General features: G+C 41.8%; 1 protein-coding gene across 1 annotated transcript in view; it reads right to left on the bottom strand.

Moving 5' to 3' along the window:
• Positions 1-5,136: 5,136 nt before the first annotated feature.
• The window catches only part of LOC124544893 (UDP-glycosyltransferase UGT5-like), a 39,954-nt gene continuing 17,110 nt past the window's right edge, over positions 5,137-27,980 (bottom strand). The window contains exons 2-5 of the mRNA XM_047123621.1: positions 26,246-26,826; positions 18,302-18,524; positions 11,879-12,098; positions 5,137-6,764 (exon numbers count right to left, since the gene is read on the bottom strand). Of these exons, the coding sequence (XP_046979577.1) occupies positions 6,470-6,764; positions 11,879-12,098; positions 18,302-18,524; positions 26,246-26,749 (1,242 nt within the window). The 5' untranslated portion in view covers positions 26,750-26,826 and the 3' untranslated portion in view covers positions 5,137-6,469. The remainder of the gene's footprint in view (positions 6,765-11,878; positions 12,099-18,301; positions 18,525-26,245; positions 26,827-27,980) is intronic.

Below are 27,980 nucleotides of genomic sequence, written 5' to 3'. Positions count from 1 at the left end.
TTCGACATTTTGCAACTGATCGTAGAGATAAGTCAGCATAACTGGCAGCAAGTAGATAACCCTCTTTTACTTTCCTACCTTGCTTCTAGATCACTTGATTTTCTAATATTCCTTACTTCCTTATTCGCTTCCCTCACGATGAATCGTCTGCTCTATTACAATCTGTAACATTCTGGAGATAGAAGATATAATTCTGGTGGCTAATGGGTTACCAGTTATGCCCTTAGGTTAGTTAGGTTTAAGTAGTTCTAAGTTCTAGGGGACTGATGACCTTTGAAGTTAAGTCCCATAGTGCTCATAGCCATTTGAATCATTTTTTTTTTTTTTCAGTGTACTGTAAGGCCCTGTTTTTCGGATGGGCAATACTTCCACTGGCCGTATGCGCCATGCCGAAGTGAGCATACGGCAGGACTGTCTTCCCGCTCCCCACCTCTCCCCTCGAGCAGTGTTCGCGCGACGCGCTCCGCGAGAAACTGTGCGGCAACCACAACGGCACGCGACCTGGCGCAGGCGAGCGTCGCGTCCCCGTCGCGTCCCCGTCGCGTCCACGTCGCGTCCCCGTCGCGGCCCCGTCGCGTCCGCGTCCCAATTTGCGCGATTCCGTTTGAAACTGTGAAGTTACAAAAACGCGCGTTGAGCTGCGCCGCGCCACACGCCTCCCAATCTGTGCATAGCGTTTTACCGCTGCAGCCACGCGTGACGTATCGCCAACGCTCCGCAGGCCTACCGTCAGACATTTATCGTGCGCTGGCTCTCTGTGTGGTTCTGACCTGCTCTGCCCGTTGCGGCTTAGTAACAGTTTTACCATATGCAAGATTAGTTTACTTGTGTTGCGGAGTTTGTCAGTAAAAGAATGAACAGTTCATTCGGTATTTTGCCTCTGTTAGCCGAAAAATCGTTCACGTTTAACAAACATATCAGACGATGAGGTAAACTTTGTCACATACTGTAAACGCGCAAGGTATTATCGCCTTTACATATCATCCATCTGTCTCTTCGAACGAAGGCAGAGATTAGTGACATCCCGCATTCACAAATATTTCATAGCTTCAGCTAAATTTCGTTTACAATTTACCGGACGGATGTTACCAGTCAGTATCATTTCTGTACACAGTATTAGTGATCAAAGTGCGCCCACTTTGCTGATGGCAAGATTTCAGATAAACGCGATGAATAATGGTGCGGTTTTCAGTTCGTTGCATATGCAATGAATTACCGTTACACATGTACAATAACGAGAATTTCTACTCAACTTTTATTTATAAAGCGGAGTCGTATGAAAGAAAATTTTTACCTCTACAGTGTTCAAAACTCTGAGCGAGTTCTGGAGGATTACAGATCTGATCAGGAGGGAAGGACTGGATAGAATGAAGATTATGCTGAGAATTACAAATAATGAGCTGTTCGCCATGTCTCCAGGTGTTGTTGTTGTGGTCTTCAGGCCTGAGACTGGTTTGATGCAGCTCTCCATGCTAGTCTATCCTGTGCAAGGTTCTTCATCTCCCAGTACCTACTGCAACCTACATCCTTCTGAATCTGCTTAGTGTATTCATCTCTTGGTCTCCCTCTACGATTTTTACCCTCCACGCTTCACTCCAACGCTTAATATGTGATCCCTTGATGCCTCAGAACATGTCCTACCAACCGATCCCTTCTTCTAAAGTTGTGCCACAAACTTCTCTTCTCCCCAATCCTATTCAACACCTCCTCATTAGTTACATGATCTACCCACCTAACCGTCAGCATTCTTCTGTAGCACCACATGTCGAAAGCTTCTATTCCCTTCTTGTCCAAACTATTTATCGTCCATGTTTCACTTCCATACATGGCTACACTCCATACTAATACTTTCTGAAACGACTTCCTGACACTTAAATCTATACTCGATGTTATCAAATTTCTCTTCTTCAGAAACGCTTTCCTTGCCATTGCCAGTCTACATTTTATACCCTCTCTACTTCGACCATCATCAGTTATTTTGGTCACCAAATAGCAAAACTCCTTTACCACTTTAAGTGTCTCATTTCCTAATCTAATTCCCTCAGCATCACCCAAATTAATTCGACTACATTCCATTATCCTCGTTTTGCTTTTGTTGATGTTCATCTTATATCCTCCTTTCAAGACACTGTCCATTCCGTTCAGCTGCTCTTCCAAGTCCTTTGCTGTCTCTGACAGAATTACAATGTCATCGGCGAACCTCAAAGTTTTTATTTCTTCTCCCTGGATTTTAATACCTACTCCAAATTTTTTCTTTTATTTCCTTTACTGCTTGCTCAATATACAGATTAAATAACAACGGGGAGAGGCTACAACCCTGTCTCACTCCCTTCCCAACCACTGCTTCACTTTCATGCCCCTCGACTCGTATAACTGCCATCTGGTTTCTGTACAAATTGTAAATAGCCTTTCGCTCCCTGTATTTTACCCCTGCCACCTTTTGAATTTGAAAGAGAGTATTCCAGTCAACATTGTCAAAACTTCCTCTAAGTCTACAAATGATAGAAACGTAGGTTTGCCTTTCCTTAATCTTTTTTCTAAGCTAAGTCGTAAGGTCAGTATTGCCTCACGTGTTCCAACATTTCTACGGAATCCAAACTGATCTTCCACGAGGTCGGCTTCTACCAGTTTTCCCATTCGTCTGTAAAGTATTCGCGTTAGTATTTTGCAGCTGCGACTTAGTAAACTGATAGTTCGGTAATTTTCACATCTGTGAACACCTGCTTTCTTTGGGATTGGAATTATTATATTATTCTTGAAGCCTGCGGGTATTTCGCCTGTCTCGTGCATCTTGCTCACCAGATGGTAGAGTTTTGTCAGGACTGGCTCTTCCAAGGCCGTCAGTAGTTCTAATGGAATGTTGTCTACTCCCGGGGCCTTGTTTCGACTCAGGTCTTTCAGTGCTCTGTCAAACTCTTCACGCAGTATCTTATCTCCCACTTCATCTTCATCTACATCCTCTTCCATTTCCATAATATTGTCTTTAAGTACATCGCCCTTGTATAGACCCTCTATATACTCCTTCCACCTTTCTGCTTTCCCTTCTTTGCTTAGAACTGGGTTTCCATCTGAGAGCTTGATATTCATACAAGTGGCTCTCTTTTCTCCAAAGGTCTCTTTAATTTTCCTGTAGGCAGTATCTATCTTACCCCTAGTGAGATAAGCCTCTACATCCTTACATTTGTCATCTAGCCATCCCTGCTTAGCCATTTTGCACTTCCTGTCGATCTCATTTTTGAGACGTTTGTATTGCTTTTTGCCTGCTTCATTTACTGCATTTTTATATTTTCTCCTTTCATCAATTAAATTCAATATTTCTTCTGTTACCCAAGGATTTCTGCTAGCTCTCGTCTTTTTACGTACTTGATCCTCTGAAGTCTTCACTATTTCGTCCCCCAGAGCTACCCATTCTTCTTCTACTATATTTCTTTCCCCCATTCCTGTCAATTGTTCCCTTATGCTCTCCCTGAAACTCTGTACAACCTCTGGTTCTTTCAGATTATCCAGGTCCCATCTCCTTGAATTCCCACCTTTTTGCAGTTTCTTCAGTTTTAATCTACAGGTCATAACCAATAGATTGTGATCAGTCCACATCTGTCCCTGGAAATGTCTTACAATTTAAAACCTGGTTCCTAAATCTCTGTCTTACCATTAGATAATCTATCTGAAACCTGTCAGTATCTCCAGACTTCTTCCACGTATACAGTCTTCTTTTATGATTCTTGAACGAAGTGTTAGCTATGATTAAGTTATGCTCTGTGCAAAATTCTACCAGACAGCTTCCTCTTTCATTTCTTACCCCCAGTCCCTATTCACCTACTATGTTTCCTTCTCTCCCTTTTCCTACTCTCGAATTCCAGTCACCCATGACTATTAAATTTTCCTCTCCCTTCACTACCTGAATAATTTCTTTTATCTCATCAAACATTTCTTCAATTTCTTCGTCATCTGCAGAGCTAGTTGGCATATAAACTTGTACTAGTGTAGTAGGCGTGGGCTTCGTGTCTATCTTCGCCACAATAACACGTTCACTATGCTGTTTGTAGTAGCTTACCCGTACTCCTATTTTTTCATTCATTATTAAACCTACTCCTGCATTACCCCTATTTGATTTTGTATTTGTTACCCTGTATTCACCTGACCAAAAGTCTTCTTCCTCCTGTCACCGAACTTCACTAATTCCCACTATATCTAACTTTAACCTATCCATTTCCCTTTTTAAATTTTCTAACCTACCTTTCTGGATTAAGGGATCTGACATTCCACGCTCCGATCCGTAGAACGCCAGTTTTCTTTCTCCTGATAACGACGTCCTCTTGAGTAGTCCCCGCCCAGAGATCCGAATGGGAGACTATTTTACCTCCGGAATATTTTACCCAAGAGGACGCCACTATTATTTAACCATACAGTAAAGCTACATGCCCTCGGGAAAAATTACAGCTGTAGTTTCCCTTTGCTTTCAGCCGTTCGCAGTACCAGTACAGCAAGGCCGTTTTGGTTAGTGTTACAAGGGCAGATCGGTCAATCATCCAGGCTATTGCTCCTTCAACTATTGAATAGGCTGCTGCCCCTTTTCAGGAACCACACGTTTGTCTCGCCTCTCAACAGATACCCCTCCGTTGTGGTTGCAGCTACGGTACGGCCATCTGTATCGCTGAGGCACGCAAGCCTCCCCACCAGCGGCAAGGTCCATGGTACATAGTACAAAGTAGTACTGGGACACGGGAGACAGGCGTGTCACAGAACGGCCTCTGTCTGTAGATGGCAGCTAATGAATTACGTGCCGCTCTTGAAACAGGGCTCAATATATTTGATTTGATCCATTATAAATGGTTCTGAAAACCTGCGACGGTGAAAACAATAGGTTTGTTTATAAATAATTCTTCTGCTACCAGTCATGATTTTCAATATGTTATTTTTGACACGACTCGTTTCGAGAAATAATTCCCATTATCAAGTACGTTTTTTTGTGGTTGTTATGCTATTTCTGAGATGTCTTTGTGGCAGAGTCTGCTTCATGTCGGTGACTTTACTGCAGTATATAAGAAATATGCGATTTTTAGTTGGTTGTCGATCTTTTTGTGAAGTTAGTGGCGAAATTTAGAAGAATTTGTACTTTGACTTTTCTTATTCCATTTGTGCAGAGTCTCGCACTTACTAAACATCACACATAACTTGCTGTACACTTTAAACATCGAAAATATCTTACATAAATAAAACAGGTACAAAGATGTTCCCACAAGCAGTCAACAGAGATAACATTACAGGTGTTCCACAGAGTATGACATGTTTTTGAACAGAGGTTATTTACCTTAAAAATTTGGATCATAATTTACTTATATCGATTTTACAATTGTGCTTATTTCTATGTGTCACTATTTTTATGTAAGTATACTATTGAAACATCTGAAGAAATTCACTGATTCACTTTCAAGTTTTTCGTTTAATATTTTCTACATATTTTCTGTAATGTGAATATATCTCCAGTTCTTCTAGCAAATCCGTTTTATATCCTTTATTTAGTCGGTGGAGTACTTTGAAACTTTGTTCTATTTTTCCAAAATGGTGTCTTGTATTATGTATGTGTGTTGCTATGGCTGATGTAGTGTGTCGGTTGTACGTGTAAGCGTTAATGTCCTCTGTGTACCTGCTGTTCAAATTTCGGCGTGTTTGTCACGGGTAGAACATTGAGCATTCCTAGCATGTTACCTTGTATGTTCCAGAGTCTGAATATGGATCATGATTTCACTTAATATTATGTATTAGTTTTTGTTGTAGTTCATTAGATGTAGATAAACAGATTGCCACTTTTCACAGTACCACACTATCTTTCTGGTTTTCATATCAATTTCATATATGACAACAGCCGCTCGGCTTCAGCTAATGTAATTTACCACCATGCGATGTAACAAGGCCCACTCCTCCTGAAGAAGATATTTTTAGAAGTATCGAAACCTAGGTCAAGGGCTAAATAAACCTTTGGTTTGCAGGCTGTTGGCTGATTTTCTTTTCCAATCTCTCGAAATTTTTTTCATTCTAACTAGCAGTATGTGGCCTCACAAACCACTCCATAATGCAGGAAAGTGTTGTAAAAGTGCGACGATTGTCATGGATACACCAACAAAGCTGCAATCGATGATTTTCTGTACTAGGTATTCCTTAATGAAGGTAGGTAGTTACAGACAGGGTAACTCGAATCTTATGCAAAGTTCTTTTAGTACAGTGGATAAACGAGAGAAATTTTGTTGTGTTCCACATAAGTTGTGAAGTGCCATCACGAGTAGAACTTAAGCTCTGTCTTACTTCCTTGCGTAGAAAGGGAATCGTTTCTAGTTGGCCTAGTTGCAGGGCACTACAAGCGACTCGGAGCAACTGCCTAATACGTCTACTCTGGAAGACCGTCCAACGGCGACATCACATTTACAGCACACGCACACTGGGAAAAATTCCTGCGACGAACACGACACCGTTAGTCTTTCTTGGTCGATTTTCCTCTTCTTCCGGATCCAGTTCGAGCCGTAACTCTGCACAGACGCCGCATGACGGTTCTCATCGCACAACTGGCCACCAGGAGCGCGAGCAGCAGCGCAGCGACGACATCTAGCAGCAGGTACTGGTACCATGAGAGGTCCAGCGCGGCAGACCTGAGGTGTGGCGCTCCCTGGTGGCGGATCACGTACTCCGTCCAGTAGACAGCCTCGTCCAGAGGGTGAATCGGCCGGTCGTTGAAGATGCGGGACAGGTGTTGGGCTCTCTCACGGTACCTGCAAACGGTGGAGCCAGTGTCCATAAAAACACCTTCACAACAGTCACTATGTGGGCTCAACACGTCATTGGTACAGTTTGCTACTGCCCCAAAAACCCCACAGCAAATCCTCAATACCAAGATCCTCAAAGCTAATACTATACAGGGTGTTACAAAAAGGTACGGCCAAACTTTCAGGAAACATTCCTCACACACAAAGAAAGAAAATATGTTTTGTGAACATGTGTCTGGAAACGCTTTCCATGTTAGAGCTCATTTTATTACTTCTCTTCATATCACATTAATCGTGGAATGGAAACACACAGCAACAGTACGTACCAGTGTGACTTCAAACACTTTGTTACAGGAAATGTTCAAAATGTCAAAATGTCCTCCATTAGTGAGGATACACGCATCCACCCTCCATCGCATGGAATCCCTGATGCGCTGATGCAGCCCTGGAGAATGGCGTATTATATCACAACCGTCCACAATATGAGCACGAAGAGTCTCTACATTTGGTAGCGGGGTTGCGTAGACAACAGCTTTCAAATGCCCCCATAAATGAAAGTCAAGAGGGTTTAGGTCAGGAGAGCGTGGAGGCCACGGAATTGGTCCGCCTCTACCAATCCATTGGTCACCGAATCTGTTGTTGAGAAGCGTACGAACACTTCGACTGAAATGTGCAGGAGCTCCATCGTGCATGAACCACATGTTGTGTCGTACTTGTAAAGGCACATGTTCTAGCAGCACAGGTAGAGTATCCCGTATGAAATCACGATAACGTGCTCCACTGAGCGTAGGTGGAAGAACATGGGGCCCAATCAAGACATCACCAACAATGCCTGCCCAGACGTTCACCGAAAATCTGTGTTGATGACGTGATTGCACAATTGCGTGCGGATTCTCGTCAGCCCAAGCATGTTGATTGTGAAAATTTACAATTTGATCACGTTGTACGGTACATACTGACGAAACTAAACTGAGCTCTAACATGGAAATTAAGCATTTACAGACACATGTCCACATAACATCTTTTCTTTATTTGTGTGCGAGGAATGTTTCCTGAAAGTTTGGCTGTACCTTTTTGTAACACCCTGTAGATTTAGTGACGTATATAGGTCACACTCAAGGCAATTGATGGACCTTGCACCCACAGCAAAGAACCATTCCATTATGGGGCAGTACTGTTATAGATACAATGGTTATCTATGCCCTTCACCCTTCCACTATAAGTACTATCAAGTATTGCAACACATGTCGCTTAGCCACTTCTGAATGTATCATTTGTGTCTATTTCGTGATCATCACTATATTTGTTTTTGATTTCAACACTGATCACCGACACTGAGTGTGGAAACATGTAACTGATGGTAAACCATCTGAACCCCAAAACCAGTCACGTGTTCTATAAAATCGCCTTGTATTGAATTCCTCTCCTGTGCCAACCTTTTAATCTTAGAGAAGCAACTGCAACCTACATCCTCAGTTATCTGCTGTATGTATTCCAATCTCTTGACTTCCTCAACATTTTTCACCCTCTACAGCTCCCTCTAGTACTATGGAACTTATTCCCTGATATCTTAACAGATGTCCTATCATCCTATCCCTTTTTCTTGCCAATGTTTTCCGTATATTCCCTTCTCGACCAATTCTGCAGTGTACCTCCTCATTCCTTACTTTATCAACTAGTCATTGGTAGCGATTATCATTCCACACCGTATAAAGAAACGCTCACAGAGTTCAACTGCATTCATTATGGATAAAATACATTTAAAATAAATACAGGTCTGAGACATGGTGATGCTTCTGTCCAGTTCTCTTCGACTGTGTATTAGAAAATATGCTAAGAACATGCAGTGAAAAATAAGAAGATACCATGTACCATCAGGAAAACTGGGAAGAAAGAAACAGTGTGTTCAAGTAAACTGCCTCGCAGTTGCAGATTTTAGGAGATGCAGAAATGCAAAATGATCTTTGGGGTAATCTAGGCAATAGAGAACATAAAGGAATTCCGACAGAGAAAAGCCAATGACTCGCTAACATAAAAAGGCATCAAAATACGAGTAATTACAATGCGCATCTGTCAAAGAGAATAAATCAAAACGCTGAACTATCTAAAAGAGGAAACTGAAAAAAAATATTAGAAAGATCTAGCATAAATAAAGGATACACAAAACTGAAAGGAAATATATAACAAAAAATATTTACAGATGGAATTATACCAAGAAATTAAAAAATAATGTATTTCAACCAAAACAGATCTACACAAGAGAATGCATAGAACTGAATTATAAATTAATCTAGAAATATTAGAGGAAAGAAACATGATGAAATACAACAAATATGGAAACTAACACAAAAAATGACGAAAAACAGTAAATATTGGCTACAAAATAACTTTGTATTATTTCATGCAGTATGTATGATTTTGCATACTATATAACCACTATGGACGTTGAAGTTAAATATTACCATCTCTAAACTGTCTGTATTACTTATTAAATTGCACATAACTCAGATATTGACACTTTAATAAATTATTGGTTAATACACAACTGTACTTCACAGTACTTTCATCTTTGTACCATGCAATAAACTGATCTAAATATGATTGCAAAAACCCACACATGAGCACTATTGTAGATCTGTCTTACAGCCTAAAATGTACCATGCATTACCAATGTTACTCTCACGTCTAAAAGTTCTCTAAAATGAAAAGTCTCACAATGCTACCACACGTTGAAAACACAATGGACCTCAGAAGTAAATATTAGTGCATCTAAGTTGTCTGTATAACTTATAACAATACACTCATCGCACTGAAAGACATCATTTAATTTGCCTAGAGCACTACTGGAGATCTAACTTACAGCTAAATGTACACTGAAAATTAGCAAAGTAAATGATGACATCTTCGCAAAAGGTGCCATAGACGTTGGAATGCACTTTTTAAAGCAATATCGTCAAGATGTCTACCATTAGCACATTACAAAACGTTGTCATCTTCCGCTGCTACAAATTGGAAAACTGCATTGCCTCTTAAATGTATATTACTCTGTTATTGCCTCATTAAAGTAAGCATTAGAGACAGAGGAAATATTGTGTAACTAATTAAAATCAGTTTGTATGTGCTGTGTGTTTCATTTACTGAGTTTCAGTGACTGTGTGGTATCGCCTACAGTTGAAGGTGACAGCTGCTGAATGTGTCAGGGAATGGGAGAGGTTATAGCTACTGGGCATATCAACTACTAGATCTTGAATAGGAGTGAGGAGTGTTAATTGTTGCAGTATTGCTGCAACATGGTATAATGGTCAATGTAGAGAATTAGTGGTTGATGATGGTGAGCTGTAACCAGAGATTATGACCAGTGGTCAGGGATCATGTAACCTATAACTGTAACTTGTAGACCATAAGCCATGACCTGTAACTAGTAACCTGTAACCCATAAGCTCTGATGCATATCCTTTAACCCACAACCTGTAAACCATAGGCCACAACCGGTACCTATTAACCTCTAACAACCTTGAACCTTGTAACTGGTAACCTATAGCCTGTAACCCATCACCCACACGTTTTGTCTGATTTTCTAATTGCAATGTGACCTACTGTACTGATCCTCTTGTTATGGGTTATGGGCTACAAGTTATGGATTGTAGGTCATAAGTTAAAAGTTTTGGCTATGCAGTGTGTGTGAAAGTGTGTTCCCACATTGCATATTTTTATTAGAGCCGGGTGTCATTTCATAGTTAAATATAGGAAATACAGACTATAGACGTACAGAGAGCCTTGCACAATAGTTCAATGGCAAATATTTCATTCTCTGTCAAAAATTGTTAGTGTGCATAACCTCTAGTATGCTAGAGTCATTTATAACAAGAGAGATAATTGTTGATCAATCTTATCAGCTATATTTTCATAATGCATAACATCATGCATTATCTTTGTCCCTACTAAAATGATGCTTGAGAACAATTTGGACTTGGAAATACTTAATGTGATAGTGTACTGTCACTTGCACCAATAAGATGTCTAATTAATTACATTGTACCAGTAAATGAGACAGAATATTTGTTTTGCTTCTCACAGTATTTTAACTAACATGTGTTTTTGGCAGTTAGAAGCCTGGCCATGTTAATTTCACGGTACCACTCGCTCTCTACGGCTTAACTTAGATGAACTTTACCGATGCAACTGGTGAGCCAGTCCATAAACAATGTTTTGAATCCAACAATGGAAACATAGCTGACAACACTTTCATCATTATTCCAACTTCAGATACTTTTCTAAGTATGTGATGTATTTTTGAAAAATAAATGAGATGGTTCCGTTACTTTTGACACAGCTCAGGTGGGGCAACATTCCAATTGGTTCTTTTATTTTAATGATGGCCACATTACTAGGTTCTGCCTGGAGGAGAGGTAAAGGGAAATAGTACACATTGTGCAGTGTGTCTGTGTCTGTGTCTGCGTGTGTGGAGGGTGGAGTAATCCTAGACGTTGTTTGTGACATCACAAATCTAAACAAATCAAAACTTTTTGACTAGGTGTTTCCATGTCCTCACAGTCATACTTAATCCTCTCTTCTTTTTCTTGTGCCTTAGACCTGCATTGCTAGTGTGTCAGTGTTGTTGTTAACGAATCTGACATGGTTAATTTAAGGCGTTAGCGAGACGCTACCCTCGTAGCCATACTACTTACAGTATTAGGTATTACTTGTGGTAGCCACAATTTTAGTCCAAACACTGTGTGAACAGCTTCCCGATTATGGTGCACAACACATCAAGGGGGGGGGGGGTGGTATAATTTTGAACCATTCTGTCCATCCATCGACAGGCGATCACACCCAGTTTCGTTCTAGGTGTAACTGCTGTCCTTGAGCTCTGACAATACCTGAATGGTACTGAAACTTTGTGACCTTGTAATTATTGGGTAAAAGGAGGTGTGTCCCTCCTACCTTTCGTCTTGCAGAAGCAGACTGGTTTCCCTCCAGGCTTCCTTGCTAATCCTCTCTCCATAACCCCTCCCCATCTCACACTCTATATCTTTGTATTTACCTAGCCCGCACTGCGATGTGACACACACACACACAGTAGCCTGTTGAAGTAGCCCCTTACAGTGCCCACTGCTCACCTGGGGACGTTCAGCACCTCGCCGAGCGCCCACCCTATGGAAGCCTCGGTGATGTTGTGGAGCTCCACCCTGACGGCGTAGCCCTGCTTGGCGGCGAGCACCACGTTGAGCTTCTGGTCCATGAAGACGGGCACGCCGACCAGCGGCACACCCCTCGCCATCGCCTCCTGCGTGCTGAGCAGTCCGCCGTGTGTGATGAACGCCCGCACGTTCTTGTGGGCTGCAACACGCCACGCCAAGCCGTGCTAATTGTTGTACTTTAAAGCACTCATACAAACAGGTACCTTACACACACTCGTGGACTCCGGTGCACTGTTATGAACATAAATCACATGAATCAGTTGTAATATGTATAGCTAATTGGTCCAGGGCGAGTTGTGATGTTGCAGAATATGTCTCAAGCCCTATTGTTGAATAGCATATCGCGTAGCGAGCGAAGTCAGGACTGTTGACATGGAGACAGTGTCTCCACGTCTCAGGGGCTGTTTGCAGCACGACCTTACGTGGTAGCGCAGTCATTCCTGGCCTCTGATCTCCCAAAAAGGAAAAAGACAGGCGCTGCACTGCGGCTGAGGAAGGAATTCGCTGATGACAGCTGTCGTGACTGCTAGGTCACTGGTTCTAGAATTTCGCAGTCTGAAACAGCGCAAATATCTCAGGACATTTATTGACGAGAAGTGTTGTTAAACTGTGATCTGCATTACAATTAACGAGTTTCAGTTCGTGACTTGCGTTCCAGTTAGAAGTATAATGTTATGTAGTCACTGCCGATTGTATTACCACCAGAGTAGTGACAAAAATTCCAACGTTCTGCAAATTTCTAACAATGATCTCAATACCGGCTCCAGTACACACCCTGTGAAAGACACTTGAACGTGTACTGGTTCATGGCGTCACTGCTTGTTAGCAAAGAGTAATTTAAAAGGGTTTCTTCATTATTAAGGTTTGTTTTTGCAGTCAGTATGACTTGACGATACAGCAATCATAATTATAATACATACATGATGGTGAAACATTTATATGATGGGTATTGCCAAACTGTTAATATCAATTCCTAACTCCAGAATTCTTTAATAGTAGTCTGGTCGTTAACGATATCTGGGGTCTGTAGAATACAAACAAATTAAATACAATTGGGGCCAGAGACATCAACTGCAATAAATTCACGATTACAATAACCAAATAATGGATGGGGTTGGTAAAGAACAATTAAAACCATTCAATAACTTCACAGCATAAAGTACTCTACAGTGGCTGAACAATTCTTTTCATTAAATTGGATATCTCATGATTTTGCTTCAATTAAGCCCGACACTCGTGAATATGTTTAACTACAGGGTATAACTGAAAGTACGGCAAAAATACACGAGTCACCTTGCTCAAACACTTGACGATTTGCTGCAAGAGAAGAGAGGACTTTTCTGTCTTAATTTTGCCTGCATCATTGCTGGTGGTCACACTTTTTCTTTCTGGCGAGTCAGAGTGTTCGTACTTGTTATAACTCCACCCACTAGAGCTTCTGTGGCCTATCATAGGCATCGTTTCTTTCGAAAGGCACAGCTTAATTTCTGCTACGTAATGCTGAGACAAACAGCTGTTTTCCACGTGGGTTTTAACGCTGTTGGACAAAGTGGGTCACCAATGTTTTAAGTTGGGTTTTTCTGCACGTTTATCTGCCATTTCGAGCCGTGTTCCTGCTAAAGGCTTCCCGAATGATCATTGTTAAAAAGTAGATTTATTGGGTGTCTTCCAGGGACAAGGACGGCTGTTGCCGGTGGTCTGCATAGTCACTACGACATTGCATTGTGTCCGCTTTATGTCCCGCTGTGAAAGTTTCGGCCGAACATGGGACGGGCATTGCCACTGCAAAATTCTCCTTTCCTCAGAACTGTGTCTCTTAGCTTGGGTCTGGGAAATTGTTTCTGTGCAATTCATAGTGCGACTGTTAGTGGTTTATATTCACGACAAGTCAGGTTGTTTATTTGATTTCCATATCAATAAAATTTTCATGTAACTGTGTCTTGTGACATATTGATTTAACCGGAATTGTTTCAGGAATTCAATAGAGCGTGTGTTATTTGTCTGACAGCTTATCAATTAACAGCGACTTTTAAATGAATTTCCTTACTCATTGCTGGAAAAGCAAAATGGTTCAAATGGCTCTGAGCGCTATGGGACTTAACTTCTGAGGTCATCAGTCCCCTAGAACTTAGAGCTACTTAAACCTAACTAACCTAAGGACATCACACACACCCATGCCCGAGGCATGATTCGAACATGCGACCGTAGCGGTCGCGCGGTTCCAGACTGTAGCGCCTGGAAAAGCAGACCTCCACATTTCTCATCATAGTAAAGTGTCAAATCACAAACCGAAACACGATCACCCACGATGTTCTGTTTCAGGAACATGAACTTTAGAACATGTAAAACGAGTAAGTACACTTGTGAAAAACTGAAGGACAAAAGTAGCTTTCGCTTGCTGTGTTTCTGCCAAGTAACACAGCTCGACGAAACGTGGACAATTCATAGAAAAATCTACTACACAATGTCACAGAAGATAACTAAAATAAATATGCAGTGAGACAGACACAAATGACACATTTATTCTAAGACAAGAATTAGACTGCTGTCACCGCAAATCATGGTGGACCAATAAAAGTAAACTCGGTTGTAACAGGCCTTAGAAGGCCCAACGGTGTCTACCGACCGCCGTGTCATCCTCAGCCGTGTGGACATTTAGAGGCATGTGGTCAGCACACAGCTCTCCCGACCATTGTCAGCTTCAGTGACAGGGGACGCTACTCAGTCGTGTAGCTCCTCAAGTGCTCTCACAAGGGCAGAGTGCAAAGAAAGGAGGAAGGAAGATTCGGGGTCATCTTTCCATTCGACGAGCTATTTATTTCGTATTGGACAAGAATGGGATATGAAGTCCTAATTACCAGTTTGTAACACCATAGTTTAGACACTACATACCTTTTGTTGATTCATTTTGCTTTCTGTTCTGTTCAACATTCCATCGTTGAGCTTCTGTAATTATTCTATGATTAATTCGGTACTGTATAAAAATGTATACTTTTTCCTTTGTAGAAACTTTGATGTCCTGGTTTAATCATATGTAATGTATTGTCTTTATTATTTAAATTCCTTGCTTAATTTGGAGGGGACAAAACTTACTATACATAATTCTACTGTGGAATTAATATCTACCTTCACCACCAAGAAATGACAGAGTCCAGCTTGTCTATCTGCATCTCCATCCAACAACATGCACTCGCCACCACATTGCGCAATCACTAAAAATGTACCAAGAAATATACGAATTGTACAGTGAAGGATCAGTTTGTTGGATTTTTCAGTTGCTCAAATATAAGGTAAATTATACCTGAACTCTTGTACCTATCCTGATTTTTTATCCTCAGTCACTTATCCTTGCTTCGGCCATCTGTGTAATCCTATTTTCTACACAGAACGACTCTTTCACTCCTTCCAGTAACGTGTAGTTCCCAACTGTAATGCTGAGTGAGCTGTTGTTCTCCTTTCCATAACACATCATCATCTTCCTCTTTTCTTCGTTTACCGTTAGACCCATTCATCGACAAGTATGTTGCCCATAGCTTTCATCCAAGTCTTTTGTAGGTTATTCGTTTGTATCTGTTCTTGTCCCAGTGTTGTAAGAATTGTCTACATCGTACTCCAGCTTACATGATCGATGTTTTTTCCGGGTTCAGAATCGTTAGGAAAGTTTCCTGACTTTTTTCTCCAGTATACCTTCCTCTACAAAGTGCAACGTCACAATTTTTAAAAACAAAGTCCCCGGTTGTTCGGCCTATTGAGTTTGAAATTACGCGACGTTTCGGTAAATATGACTTCCATCGTCATCTAGCGAGGAAAGACAACGAGACATCAGAATTACTTCTCCTTCCTGAAACCAATATGATCGTCAAGTACGACTTAAGTTTGTCTCTCTCTTCTTTAGCGGAACATTTTAGAGAGCAGTTTACAACGGATAAGTGTGAGTCCCTGCAGTTCGGTTTGAAAGGGACTTTCGGACAACGGAAAAGGGAATGAAAGCGGGAACATTTGTGACTTTGTGGGTGCTGTGAGCTTTCAGGATTTGCGGTATCGGTAAATATTGTTTTGCTGTAAGTGCCAAATTATTGTTTCTTTGTGCTAATGTCTGTATGAGGGGATATCAAATTTAAAGAAAAGTCTCCCAGTTCAGTTGTGAACTAAACAGTATTGCGTTGAGAGTTTAAATGTAGGGATATATTTAACTCTGTACTGGTAGCATTCCTTGTCCACATATCTGATATACAATTTAATTCTGAGACACAGTAGCTCTTGCTGTAAGAAAACCTTTTCAAAAGTGTCCACCAAAATTTCAGATAGTACAGGACTAAGAGGGGCGCCCTTAGCTAGGCAGTTAGACCCGAAAAAGTGTTCTGAAACAGAAAATAACTCTGTTTTATGTGTTTTTGAGCAAATATTATTGTCATGTAATCCTACACTATTTATTTTGGGTCTCTGCAAAAAGAGATGTTAATATGTCTACACAGTTAGCTGTGGAAACATTTGTAAATACGGGAGTGACATCAAATTATGGTAGTTTGGAATTGGGTGGGACCAGTATATCTTTGTCCGCAAAAGCAACGGCAATTTTGGGTTTAATTTTTGTTTCCTTTTCGACGATGTAAATGAGTTCTCTCAATAGTAATACCTAAGGAGAAAGTAGCGACATTAATTTTTCGCCTGGCAGGTTTAAGAATCCGAAAGGCAGTTCATGATCAAATAATACTTGGAGAATATCAAAAAAAGGTGAAGCGACTTTAATATTGCTATCCTCTACCGTGTGTTGGTCTGTTCGTCGAATATGAAATAACCGTGCTGGCAGGCAGCCCAACAACTAACATAGAGTACGAATCGGCATGAAATTTACGTAATGAGAGTTAATTGCTACTTGCAGTACTGAAATTAAAGCATGGATTCTTGTTGCAACTAAATGAGTGACATGAACAGTATTCCTCGCAGTGTAAGAAAAATACAATGCAACATACAGATACTGAAGGTGCAAAAATGAATAACGCATGTAGGATAATTTTCCTTACTCTATTGATGTAGATTTTTACAATGTCTGAATCTGCGCAAAACTTAGTGATTAACAAAAAGTAAACGTCGCTATTAGATTAGGCAGACATCATTAATTTACCTCTAATATTCTCTGTTTGCCAATCATACAGTGCTGCCACTAAATCTTGATGATTCGGGCATATATATTTTAAGATATGACTGCAGACCATAGCCATGCTTGTGAACGAATCAAATAAAAATATTGTTGCGGCTGTGATGATTTTATATTGCATTTTTATAATACACTTAGCATTTACTACACACATTGTTGATGCATTATTAAAAATTAAACGTCCTTTTTGTGTGACATCTAAAAAATGAGTACTCTCAAGCGAGACTGGAACAAATGCTGTTAGAAAAACAGAATAATGTCCAGACGTTGCTCTTCTGTTACAAAGATAATTTTAAAAGCCTATCTCTGCCGTTTTCTGCGGCAATGTACAAATTTCTTATTACTAATGAGGAAAAGTAAACATTCATACAAATTAATAACGTGAAAACGTAAAAAGGTATGTTACTGGGATCTAGTTGTTTAGGTATTACACAACTGTCAAGCACTACAGAGAAATCGGTTAACATTATCCTCTCCCTTCACCCATAAGCCGAAGTATTTGCTATGGCATCGACGTTTTTTTCCCCTGCACTTTCAGCGTATGTAAGCTTTCCTATCATGCCTTAATTATTTCCTAATTTGTTATATTGCACTACCCTTCTGCTTAACTGCTTTCCACACTTTTACTAAGGTCACTGACCTGAGCCAGAGCTGATGCATTAAACATTACTGATACTGCACAATCGAATGAGCGCTTTGCCAAGTGAAAGTTTCTGGCAGATTAAAACTGTGTGCCAAACTGGGACTCGAATTCGAAACTTTTGCCTTTCACGGACAGGTGCTCTTGCCTAGGGAGCTATCCAAGCATGACCGCTACCTCGCCCCCATAGCATTAGTTCTGCCAGTATATCATCTCCTACTTTCCAGACCCCACACACGTTCTCTGGCATGCGGGTGTTGCACTGCTGGAATAAATAACACTGCAGAGAAACGGCTAAGCTAGAACTCAGGGGATCGTTTTTAGAATAAATTAGTACTCTACAGTGGAGTGTGCGGTAGACCGAAACTTCCTGGCAGACTTAAACCGAGTACAAGTTTAGATGGTAGTTCCTGGCCGCGCTGGAGTCCCAGCCCACCACGGAGTTTCAGATCGTCACGTGCTCCTCTGCAGAGTGGGAGCCCCTTCCCGTCTACCTGGTAACTTCAGATGACAAAGTGCGCTGCTGCCAGGACGGTGTACTCACCGAGGATGTCCGGTTGCGGCAGCCACTTGCCTGTCTTGACGTTCGGGGGCTGTCCAGGCAGGGAGTCGGCCTCCCACTTCCAGAGCACGCGCTGTTCCAGTCTGGAGAAGACCGTCAGGAAGGCCTGCCGCTTCTCCTCGGGCCAGTCTCTGCTCTTCACGTTGGAGCCCATACTGAAGTACACGGCGCCGGCGTCCGCCCCGTCCAGAAACCGCTGGATGTCCTGCAACGTCCGGGGATTGTCCTCTCAGCAGGTCACTTCTGTGTTGTGCAGACGGTAGATTCGATTGCCACAGATTAGCAATTGCTCACGAATGAAATGACGAAACTGGAACACTTCGTCACAAATTCTTTGAGACATATAGACCTATACATTTAGGGAACTGCAGCATTCGTGACGATCAATGAACAACTCCTACATTAACAAACGTTGCTTAGCGAATTAATTATAGAATATGAAGAAATAGTGAATGCCACTTCACTCACAGGAAGGGAATTCTTGCACCACACATAGTAAGTACAGTACAGTTTGCACAATATCTAAGGCTAGTCCAAGCTGAATTAACAGGTGTAACGTTTCAATGACTCTAATGGAAGAAGATACATACATAACATTGAAAGTAATGGAACCAGATATACTTGTAACCAATTGTGTGTCAGCCTACGTATTTAATATTCCATTAATTGAGAGCAGGGAGTTACATAGGTATAAAATGTTATCTTGACCAGGCAGTGGGCAAGGAACAGTACGTATATACACAGCCAGAGAAAGATTGTTTATAGCCACATAGCTCTAAGAATTAACTGACCATTTAGACTGTAATGAAATGGTCAAGAGGGAGAAAATATCTAAGCATGCTTTTGTGTTAGTTTAGATGTGATACCAAGACAGCCATAAGGTAGGTTATTATAATTTCTTACCTGATAACTGTATTAAGAAAATAATTTATTGAATAGGAGTTTATACACATACACTTAAGTGCCACAGACTGGTTTTATGTAGTTCCTAATGAGAAAGATATGATTGTATTGTGTAATACATACTCATACTCATTTCAATCAATGAAATATGAATAACACAACTCTAGAAGAGTTGTTGTGGGCGCAGATCTAACATGTATTCAGTCAAATGACCCAGACAAATTACACTAGAAGAGATGTAATATCAAATGTACAGCTGAACACAGATTGTTGTGAGAAAGTGGAAACACAGATTAATGCCCCAGTGATACGATTACGGTTACTCTTGAAACACGTCCTATCAAATATAGATGACCTAAGAATACGTGAGAGGAGATGGGAAGAAACTGGCAAGTTCATAGTTAAGTAATAACTCGAAACGGAAGGAGAATAAAGTGCCCAAACATATTCCACTGCGATACGTATAAGCTTAAATATAATTGAATTTGGATTTTTGTGTTGTTCCAAGTTGCTTCAAGTTTTGTGGGATGAGATTTCTCGCCAACTGAACCATTTAATCCTGCTTTTGCTGCAACGTACACTTATTTAAACAAATCACATCGTGTTGCTAGTTTGTCAAGTCACAGTCCCACTCACACATTGTTCTCTGATCCTCGACAGCAACAGCAAACAACCAAGGACGTTCTACTCCCCTCGACTGCGTTGAAAAGGTTAATTAGGGAAAAACACAGCATAACAGCGTGAGTGGCGTGTGCGTACTATTCTGTTATTCTGTGCAACGGATACATCTGAGATGTACCCTTTACCCTGTGGCTCCTGCAAGATGCAATTTCCACCCCCACACTACTACAGAAGTCAGACAGACGCTCCTAACGTTCTAAAGAGAAATGCCTGAAAAACTTTCAGCAATAAATATCTTCTGGAGTCGTCCGCTGTAAGGAAGTGACACAAAAATTCACAGAATTTCTTACGTAACTAGTGGGATACTTGGGTACTGGAGTAGTGCTAGTTAGTGTAAGAAAAACATGAAACTAACGAAAATTATTATTTATTTTGCTAAAATTCTGAGAAATCACAATTGCACCTTTAGTTATGAAGTGAACAAGTTATTTCCGGGTTCTTTCCGGAATGTGAAGTTACCTCTCAAGGATAGGATTCGCTAATGAAATTTCTATGCAAATCTTAAGATTGTTATTGACTTGGCAGAATGTCTGAGAGCTGGGCCTACTCAACTTGAATAATTATCCGTTAGAATGTTTCTAGGTACGGTCGAGGCTGTTGTGTGTGAAATGCAGTGAAGTTTACTGTTGTGGAGGAAATATGGGGCTCACAAGAGCTGTAGCGCACAATACCGTAAGCTGCGATGACTGCTGTCTGCGCCGCTCGCTGCTGACAAATAAGATAACTCTCCTTCCATCTGGATTGACCTTCGCCAATCAAACTCTCCATACGCCTTGATGAAGTCAAGGACTCCTATTCGCCCCTAGTTTAACTATTCACGTGGTACACCGGTCAGATAACCAGTCCACCGTGATGCCACTCAAAAATTAGCTCGCAGGCGTTTAACTATAACTCTGTCTGTTCACACCGCACAATAAGTGTGGCGGTCAACACAGTGAACAATGCTTAAGCGCAAGGACTCAATATAGAGTCGCACTCCGATTCGCTCTTGTCAGAGGTGCTCTCCCAGTGAAGTATTGAGGAGAGACGTGTTCCTCGCTCTTTGAGTACACATACGAGTGCGCACGCTCTTGTTACGTTCTCTCCCATTACTCCTTCAGCTCAAGGCGTCAGAAATATCGTCTGCCAATCAGCATTGCTCTTCTAAAACGGGAGAATGACGTTTCGTGTAAGGCGACCAATCCGGAAATCTGTAGCATCGGCATTTGGCGTTTGCTGTCTCCCTGTGAAAATCTCTGAAACTGTGTGCTATATTTGTAAAGAATGCATAGGCTGGGCGCTCCCACACAATGTAGCGGAATTTGCTTTTGAGCCGAACATGGGGTAATTCTTCTTTTCACGCGGGCAAACGCTGTCCACTATACGGGCAGTCAAGGTTGACTCGTCCTCTGAAGGGACCGGCCCCCCAGCTTGCGGTTTGCGTCTCCCGAACTAAAAGCTTCTGTGACCGTCGTGTCTGGAATGTATGTGTGTACTGCATATCGTTTACATGAATTCATACAACATTGAATTTATCTTATCGAGTTTGGGTTCGAATGAAGTGTCTTGATGTGTGGAATATGATTGTGAGGGTGGAATGTGTAAGCAATGAAGGTCAGGAGACCATGATGCCTTACAACTGTACTGTCGTCAACATTCCGTTTGTGCAATAGATTGAAATCCAGACACCCCCCTCTCGCAAGTGCCAAAGATCTGGTAAAGAACGCTTTTATTCTTGAGGACCGCTGGAGAGAAGAATGGGAGGAAAAGACACCGCCTCAGGTTAACACCTTATTGGGAACGTCTAACAGACCTCAGGGCTTTGACTTGCCCCGCAAAATCTGGTCTACCCTTAACAGGATCAGGACGAGCCACGGCCGTTGTGCGGACTCCCTGTACAAATGGAGCATAGTGCCATCACCACAGTGCGCTGACAGGCAGACAATTCACCATATCGTGGTAGAATGCCCTCTGAGGGCCTACCCTGGGCCAACAAGGGACTTCACGGATGCGACTAACAGTGCAATCGATTATATTTCTAACCTAGATGTTTGTTTGTGATATTGTAACTGTTTTGTGTGTTATGTACTTTTAGATTTTTCATACGTGATTTGTACTTGCCATACGCTAAATAAATAAATAAATGTTTGCGCAATGCGGCCCATGCCAAGTCGGTACTGGTAGATTGGACCTGTGCAGGGACATGGAAGTACGCAGCATGTGCACGTCTTCAAGACTTACAGTGTTGCAGTCTTCACACGAAAAGTCTCAACAACGTCACTAGTCTCCACATAGACACACAGGTCTCCTACTGTAGGAAATACTTTTTTTTTACTGAAAATAAATCCGCATAAAGTTCAAATTATAATCTACGCATCCCACAGACATGGAGATACTACAGTATTGGTGTACTAGTTTTCAATGAAGGCATTCTTGGTGCACCACATTCCATTTGAGTCAATGGATGAGGGCGCTTATTTTCCCTTGCTCCATTCACCATAGGTATATTCTGCCCTTTTGGCGAATGTCACTATCACTGGTGCCAATTCACTAGGATCTGCACTGTGTATTGAGTTGTGAAGTACATTCAACAGTCGGTTTCATTCTGGTCTGACAATATTCATTGAGGTGATGAGTCATGGAATAGTGAAAAGTGCATACAAAGGTGGCAGTAGTATCGTGTACACAGGGTACAGAAGGGCAGTGGATTGGCGGAGCTGTCACTTGGAACTGAGGTGACTCGTGTGAAAAAGATTTTGACGTGGATATCGCCGCACGACGGAAATTAATAGGCTTTGAATGCGGAATAGCATTTGGGAGGCCCTTAGGACATTCCCTTTCGGAAATCGTTAGGGAATTCACTATTTCGGGATCCACAGTGTCAAGAGTGTGCCGAGAATACCAAATTTCGGGCATCACCTCTCACTACGGACAACGCGGTGGCCGACAGCCTTCACTTAACGACCGAGAGCAGCAGCGTCAGCGTAGTCAGTATCAACAGACAAGCAAAACCCCGTGAATAACCGCAGCAATAAAGGTGGGAGCTACGAAGTTCCGTTAGCACACTGTGGCGAAATTTGGCGTTAATGGACTAAGGCAGCAGACGACTGACGCGAGTGCCTTTGCTAACAGTAGGGCTCATGACCGGACCCTAGACGACGAGGAAACAGCGGCCTCATTGGATGAGTCTCGATTTCCGCTGATAGGAACTGATGTTAGGGTTCGGGTGCGGCGCAGACTCCAGGAAGTCATGGACCCAAGTTGTCAAGAAGGAACTGTGCAAGCTGGTAAGGGCTCCACAATGGCGCAGGCTACGTTTACACTAAATGGACGGCGTCCTGGTTACGTTCCACAACCTGGGTACCGTTTTCAGCCAATCGCGATAGATTTCAAGAACATTGTGGACACTTCGAACGAAAAATTTGGCCACCCAGGTCACCTGACATGAATCCCATCTAACATTTATGGGACATACAGGCCAATTCGTGCAACAAAGTTCTGCAATGGCAGCACCTTCACAGTTATCGACGGGTGTAGTATCAGCATGGTTTAATATTTATGAAGGGGGCTTTCAACAACAACAACGTGTTGAGTCCATGCCACGTCGGGCTGGTGCACTACACTGGGGAAAAGGAGGTCCGAGACGATGTTACCAGGGATCCCATGAATATTTTCGTCACACTGTAATCAGGATAAGCATTATACCCGTTCACACGTTTATTGTTTAAATGGTTTTGTTACGCTATGCCATAAACAAAAGTGAGGGACTTAATAACCGAAAAACAAAGTTACAGGACCAAAAACACTACTGGCCATCAAAATTGCTACACCAAGAGGAATTGCAGATGATAAACTGGTATTCATTGGACAAACATATTATATTAAAACTGACATGTGATTACATTTTCACGCAATTTGGGTGCATAGATCCTGAGAAAACAGTACCCAGCCGTTATAACGGCCTTCATACGCCTGGGCATTGAGTCAAACAGAGCTTGGATGGCGTGTACAGGTACAACTGCCCATGCAGTTTCAGCACGATACCACAGTTCATCAAGAGTAGTGACTGGCGTATTGTGACGAGCCAGTTGCTCGGCCGCCATTGACCAGACTGGTGAGAGATCTGGAGAATGTGCTGTCCAGGGCAGCAGTCGAACATTTTCTGTATCCAGAAAGGCCCGTACAGGACCTGCAACATGCGGTCGTGCATTATCCTGCTGAAACGTACGGTTTCGCAGGGATCTAATGAAGGGTAGAGCCACGGGTCCTAACACATCTGAAATGTAACGTGCACTGTTCAAACTGCTGTCGATACGAACAAGAGGTGACCGAGACGTGTAACCAATGGCACCCCATAGCATCACGCCGGGTGATACGCCAGTATGGCGATGACGAATACACGCATCCAATGTGCGTTCACCGCGATGTCGCCAAACACGGATGCGACCATCATGATGCAATAAACAGAACGTGGATTCATCCGAAGAAATGACGTTTTGCCATTCGTGCACCAAACTTCGTCGTTGAGTACAACATCGCAGGCACTCCTGTCTGTGATGCGGCGTCAAGGGTAACTGCAGCCGTGGCCTCCGAGCTGATAGTCCATGCTGCAGCAAACGTCGTCGAACTGTTCGTGCAGATGGTTGTTGTCTTGCAAACGTCCCCATCTGTTGACTCAGGGATCGAGACGTGGCTGCACGATCCGTTACAGCCATGTGGATAAGATGCCTGTCATCTCGACTGCTAGTGATACGAGGCAGTTGAGATACAGCACGGCGTTCCGTATTACCCTCCTGAACCCACCGATTCCATAATTTGCTAACAGTCATTGGATCTCGACCAACGCGAACAGCAATGTCCTGATACGATAAACCGCAATCGCGATAGGCTACAATCCGACCTTTATCAAAGTCGGAAACGTGATGGCACGCATTTCTCCTCCTTACACGAGGCATCACAACAACATTTCACCAGGCAACGCCGCTGAACTGCTGTTTGTGTATGAAAAATCGGTTGGAAACTTTCCTCATGTCAGCATGTTGTAGATGTCGCCACCGGCGCCAACCTTGTGTGAATGCTCTGGAAAGCTAATCATTTGCATATCACAGCATCTTATTCCTGTCGGTTAAATTTCGCGTCTGTAGCACGTCATCTTCGTGGTGTAGCAATTTCAATAGCCAGTAGTGTAATTTGGCCTTTGCTATGGTCTGACAAGAAGTAGGGCTAATTATTGACCAAAAGTTTCCAATATCTTCGTAGCAAAGCTTCCAGACATTTAACTAATGGCTTGGAAGACTTTCTTCGGTGGTGTTTCTTTTCACTGTCTGGGCATATTCGTCGCCCAGTGTTGATTCAAAGAGGTCGGAATATCTTTTCTGCTTCTAGCAGTATGGTAGAAAAATGGTGCCGGATTTGTTTACTAGCGGATGTGCCGTGTAGCAAGCGCTGCAGTGGGCAGCGCATCAAGAAAATCATTCCGCTGTGCTTGCTCTGTAGCAGGCAATATTACTGAGCTGATGTGGGAACAAACTCACCATGGTGTGCACAACATGCTATGGTTTAAATAATTTTCTCAAGCGTCTCTGGTTCTTAAGCGATCAACCAATTCCAACAGTCTCATGAAAAACTTGAGTTCGAAGAAAAAACTGAGCCCTAAACTTCTGGAACAAACTTTGTGCCACTGAGTCCTGCACTTGGACTGGAACCAAAATCCCGTGAAAGATGCGGAGCTGGTTAAAATGGCTGACACCTGGTTTACAGAGTCGCTTTGGATTTTGGTGTTTATCATCAGCGCTTACCTTGTGACTGATCTGCGATGGCTATTTTAAAACTTTCTGAATGTCGCACAAGTATCTTCTCCAGAATTTCTGAGATATTACGAGTGGTGGCAAACGTTGGTACTCTTTTTGAACTCACTCACTCGTCTTCGTTCACACGTTCAGAATCGTTTCTCTGGTGTTGATGTATTACGTCTGCACTCAGACACCACATAGTGATTACTTGAGGCCACGTACAGCGCAGTCTCTGTGGCGATGGCAAGCTTCGTCCACATGGTGTGAGTTCCATAACAAACTGGAGCATCAAGTATGAACTGACATCAAAAAAGGAGTGACTTATAATTCGACCTAAAGCAACGTGATTGTAGAATGAGACGAAAGTATTAAGTGAAGCAATAAAGTAGTCTTGAAAAGAGCAGAAGAGGCTGGGGGAAGAGCATTAAATGCTGGGCTAAGTCAACAGAAATAACTGGTTTAAACTGTCTATACTCTATAGTTACTAGAGTGGTGACACTAGGCAAGAAGTTTGTTTAGACAACTACTTCCAAATGAAGCTAAGTGGTATCTGTCGTGTATGATAACGTACCTCAGGAAGAGCCTTCGGCGATTTTATGTGAAGACCTCCAACTTCCACCATGTTTGGCACCAGTGGTCTTGGACATCCATGCGTGAAGTGGTAATTAATTAATGAAAGAGATACTTGCTTTTCAATCTCTGATAACTTGGGCAATTCCGTGTCGTTCAGGTACATTTGTGCAATGGCGTCAAGCCTTGGCAGATAGTATAATTGCCGAACAATACTTGGAATTACACCAGCCAAGGTGTTCTGTACCCGTTCAAGGAAATTCATGTGTGTTGTGAGTTCCAGGAAAATGTTGGGAACGTAGGCATACGGGGTGGGGTTGCCCACCATGTCGGCCATCCAGTCAGTCCCTGCGAAGGTGGACAGCACGACCACGGGCGCCCTGAACTTGTGCGCGAGCACCAGCAGGCACTCGGTGAAGAAGGGCTCCAGCACGACGACGTCGAACTTCTTTCCAGATCTGTACAGATTTTGTACGTTTTCGTCCCCCAGGAGCGAGTGACACATTGTATATCCAGAGTCAAAAAATATCTTCAATGTTCCAAGAAAACCTGACGGTAGTATTTCGAAGGCGTTGAAGTCACCTGCAAAATAGAAACCACCAATCAAGCTAGGAAAAACTGATTCACTCTAGAAAACATGAGGGATTTTCAGCAAAGTCTGGCACTCATTTTCTAAAATCTTTATTTCAGAAATTGACAAATTCAAACTTTGTTATCTTCTGTATGCTAACCACTGAATGTGTTGCATATGGTCCACTGCCACTTCTGAAAGACACAATGAAGGTTGTTCTTTAACAAATAATGCAAGTTATGCTCTAACGCTTTTGCTGTCATTGCTTCATTATAAGTAGATAAAAAGTGTAGGTTCTAGTGCAGTTTCTATTTTCTACCTCACTCACTCATTTCACTCGCTCCTTCACTAGAAAACGAAAACTTAGCTAGACCCTACACTTTACATCTACTATAATCCACTTTTCATGTCTAACTCACTTAATTTCATTTAAATTACTTAGAAAAATTAATAATAATGAATATTTTTTTGTATCACATTCACGAATTTTCCGAATAATTATTTTTTCCATATAAAAGGTGAATGTAAGAAAACAAAATTAAACATTGTTTTATAAATATGAACATAACAAAATAAATCAAATGAATTAAGGGTGAATGCAAAAAAATAAATAAAAGATTCAGTATCAAAAAGTCCAAAATTTTCACTTTTCCAATTCAGTATCATTCTATCATTATTTCAATTTTTATTTGCCTTCACTCCTTTATATTTCAGCTTCATCTGTTCATTTTCAGTTAATTGAAAATCCCAAACAGTAATTAATTCAGAATATCTATATGGTAAAATAATCTTCTCCATATCTAGTACATAAATATTCACATCCAGTAACATTATATACAACATTTGTCTCTAACTCAGTTAGATTTTGATCTCTTTCGAGACACTTATGTTGTGGAGTTTCTTGATTAGATCCTCTATTTGTATAGATAAATTTTTATTAGATATTTTTGCAATTTGTAAAGTGACGTACGTCTCAGACTGGACACAGTCCACAGACTGCTCTAGCAGTGGCTTCGTAATGTCCATATGGTAATGTGTCTATTTTATTTTCCAAAACGTATCTTTTGCCGTTATATGGGGCTCAATCATTTTATGTTTATTTTAACTGTGTGTATTTGGTACACCTCGCTTTGAATAATATTAATTGTCCTGAACTGTTCTATAT

This window comes from Schistocerca americana, chromosome 8 (genome assembly GCF_021461395.2).
Source record: "Schistocerca americana isolate TAMUIC-IGC-003095 chromosome 8, iqSchAmer2.1, whole genome shotgun sequence".
NCBI classification, from domain to species: Eukaryota; Metazoa; Arthropoda; class Insecta; order Orthoptera; family Acrididae; genus Schistocerca; species Schistocerca americana.
The sequence above is the reverse complement of the archived record's forward strand: the minus strand, read 5'-3'. Positions and strand labels throughout refer to the sequence as shown.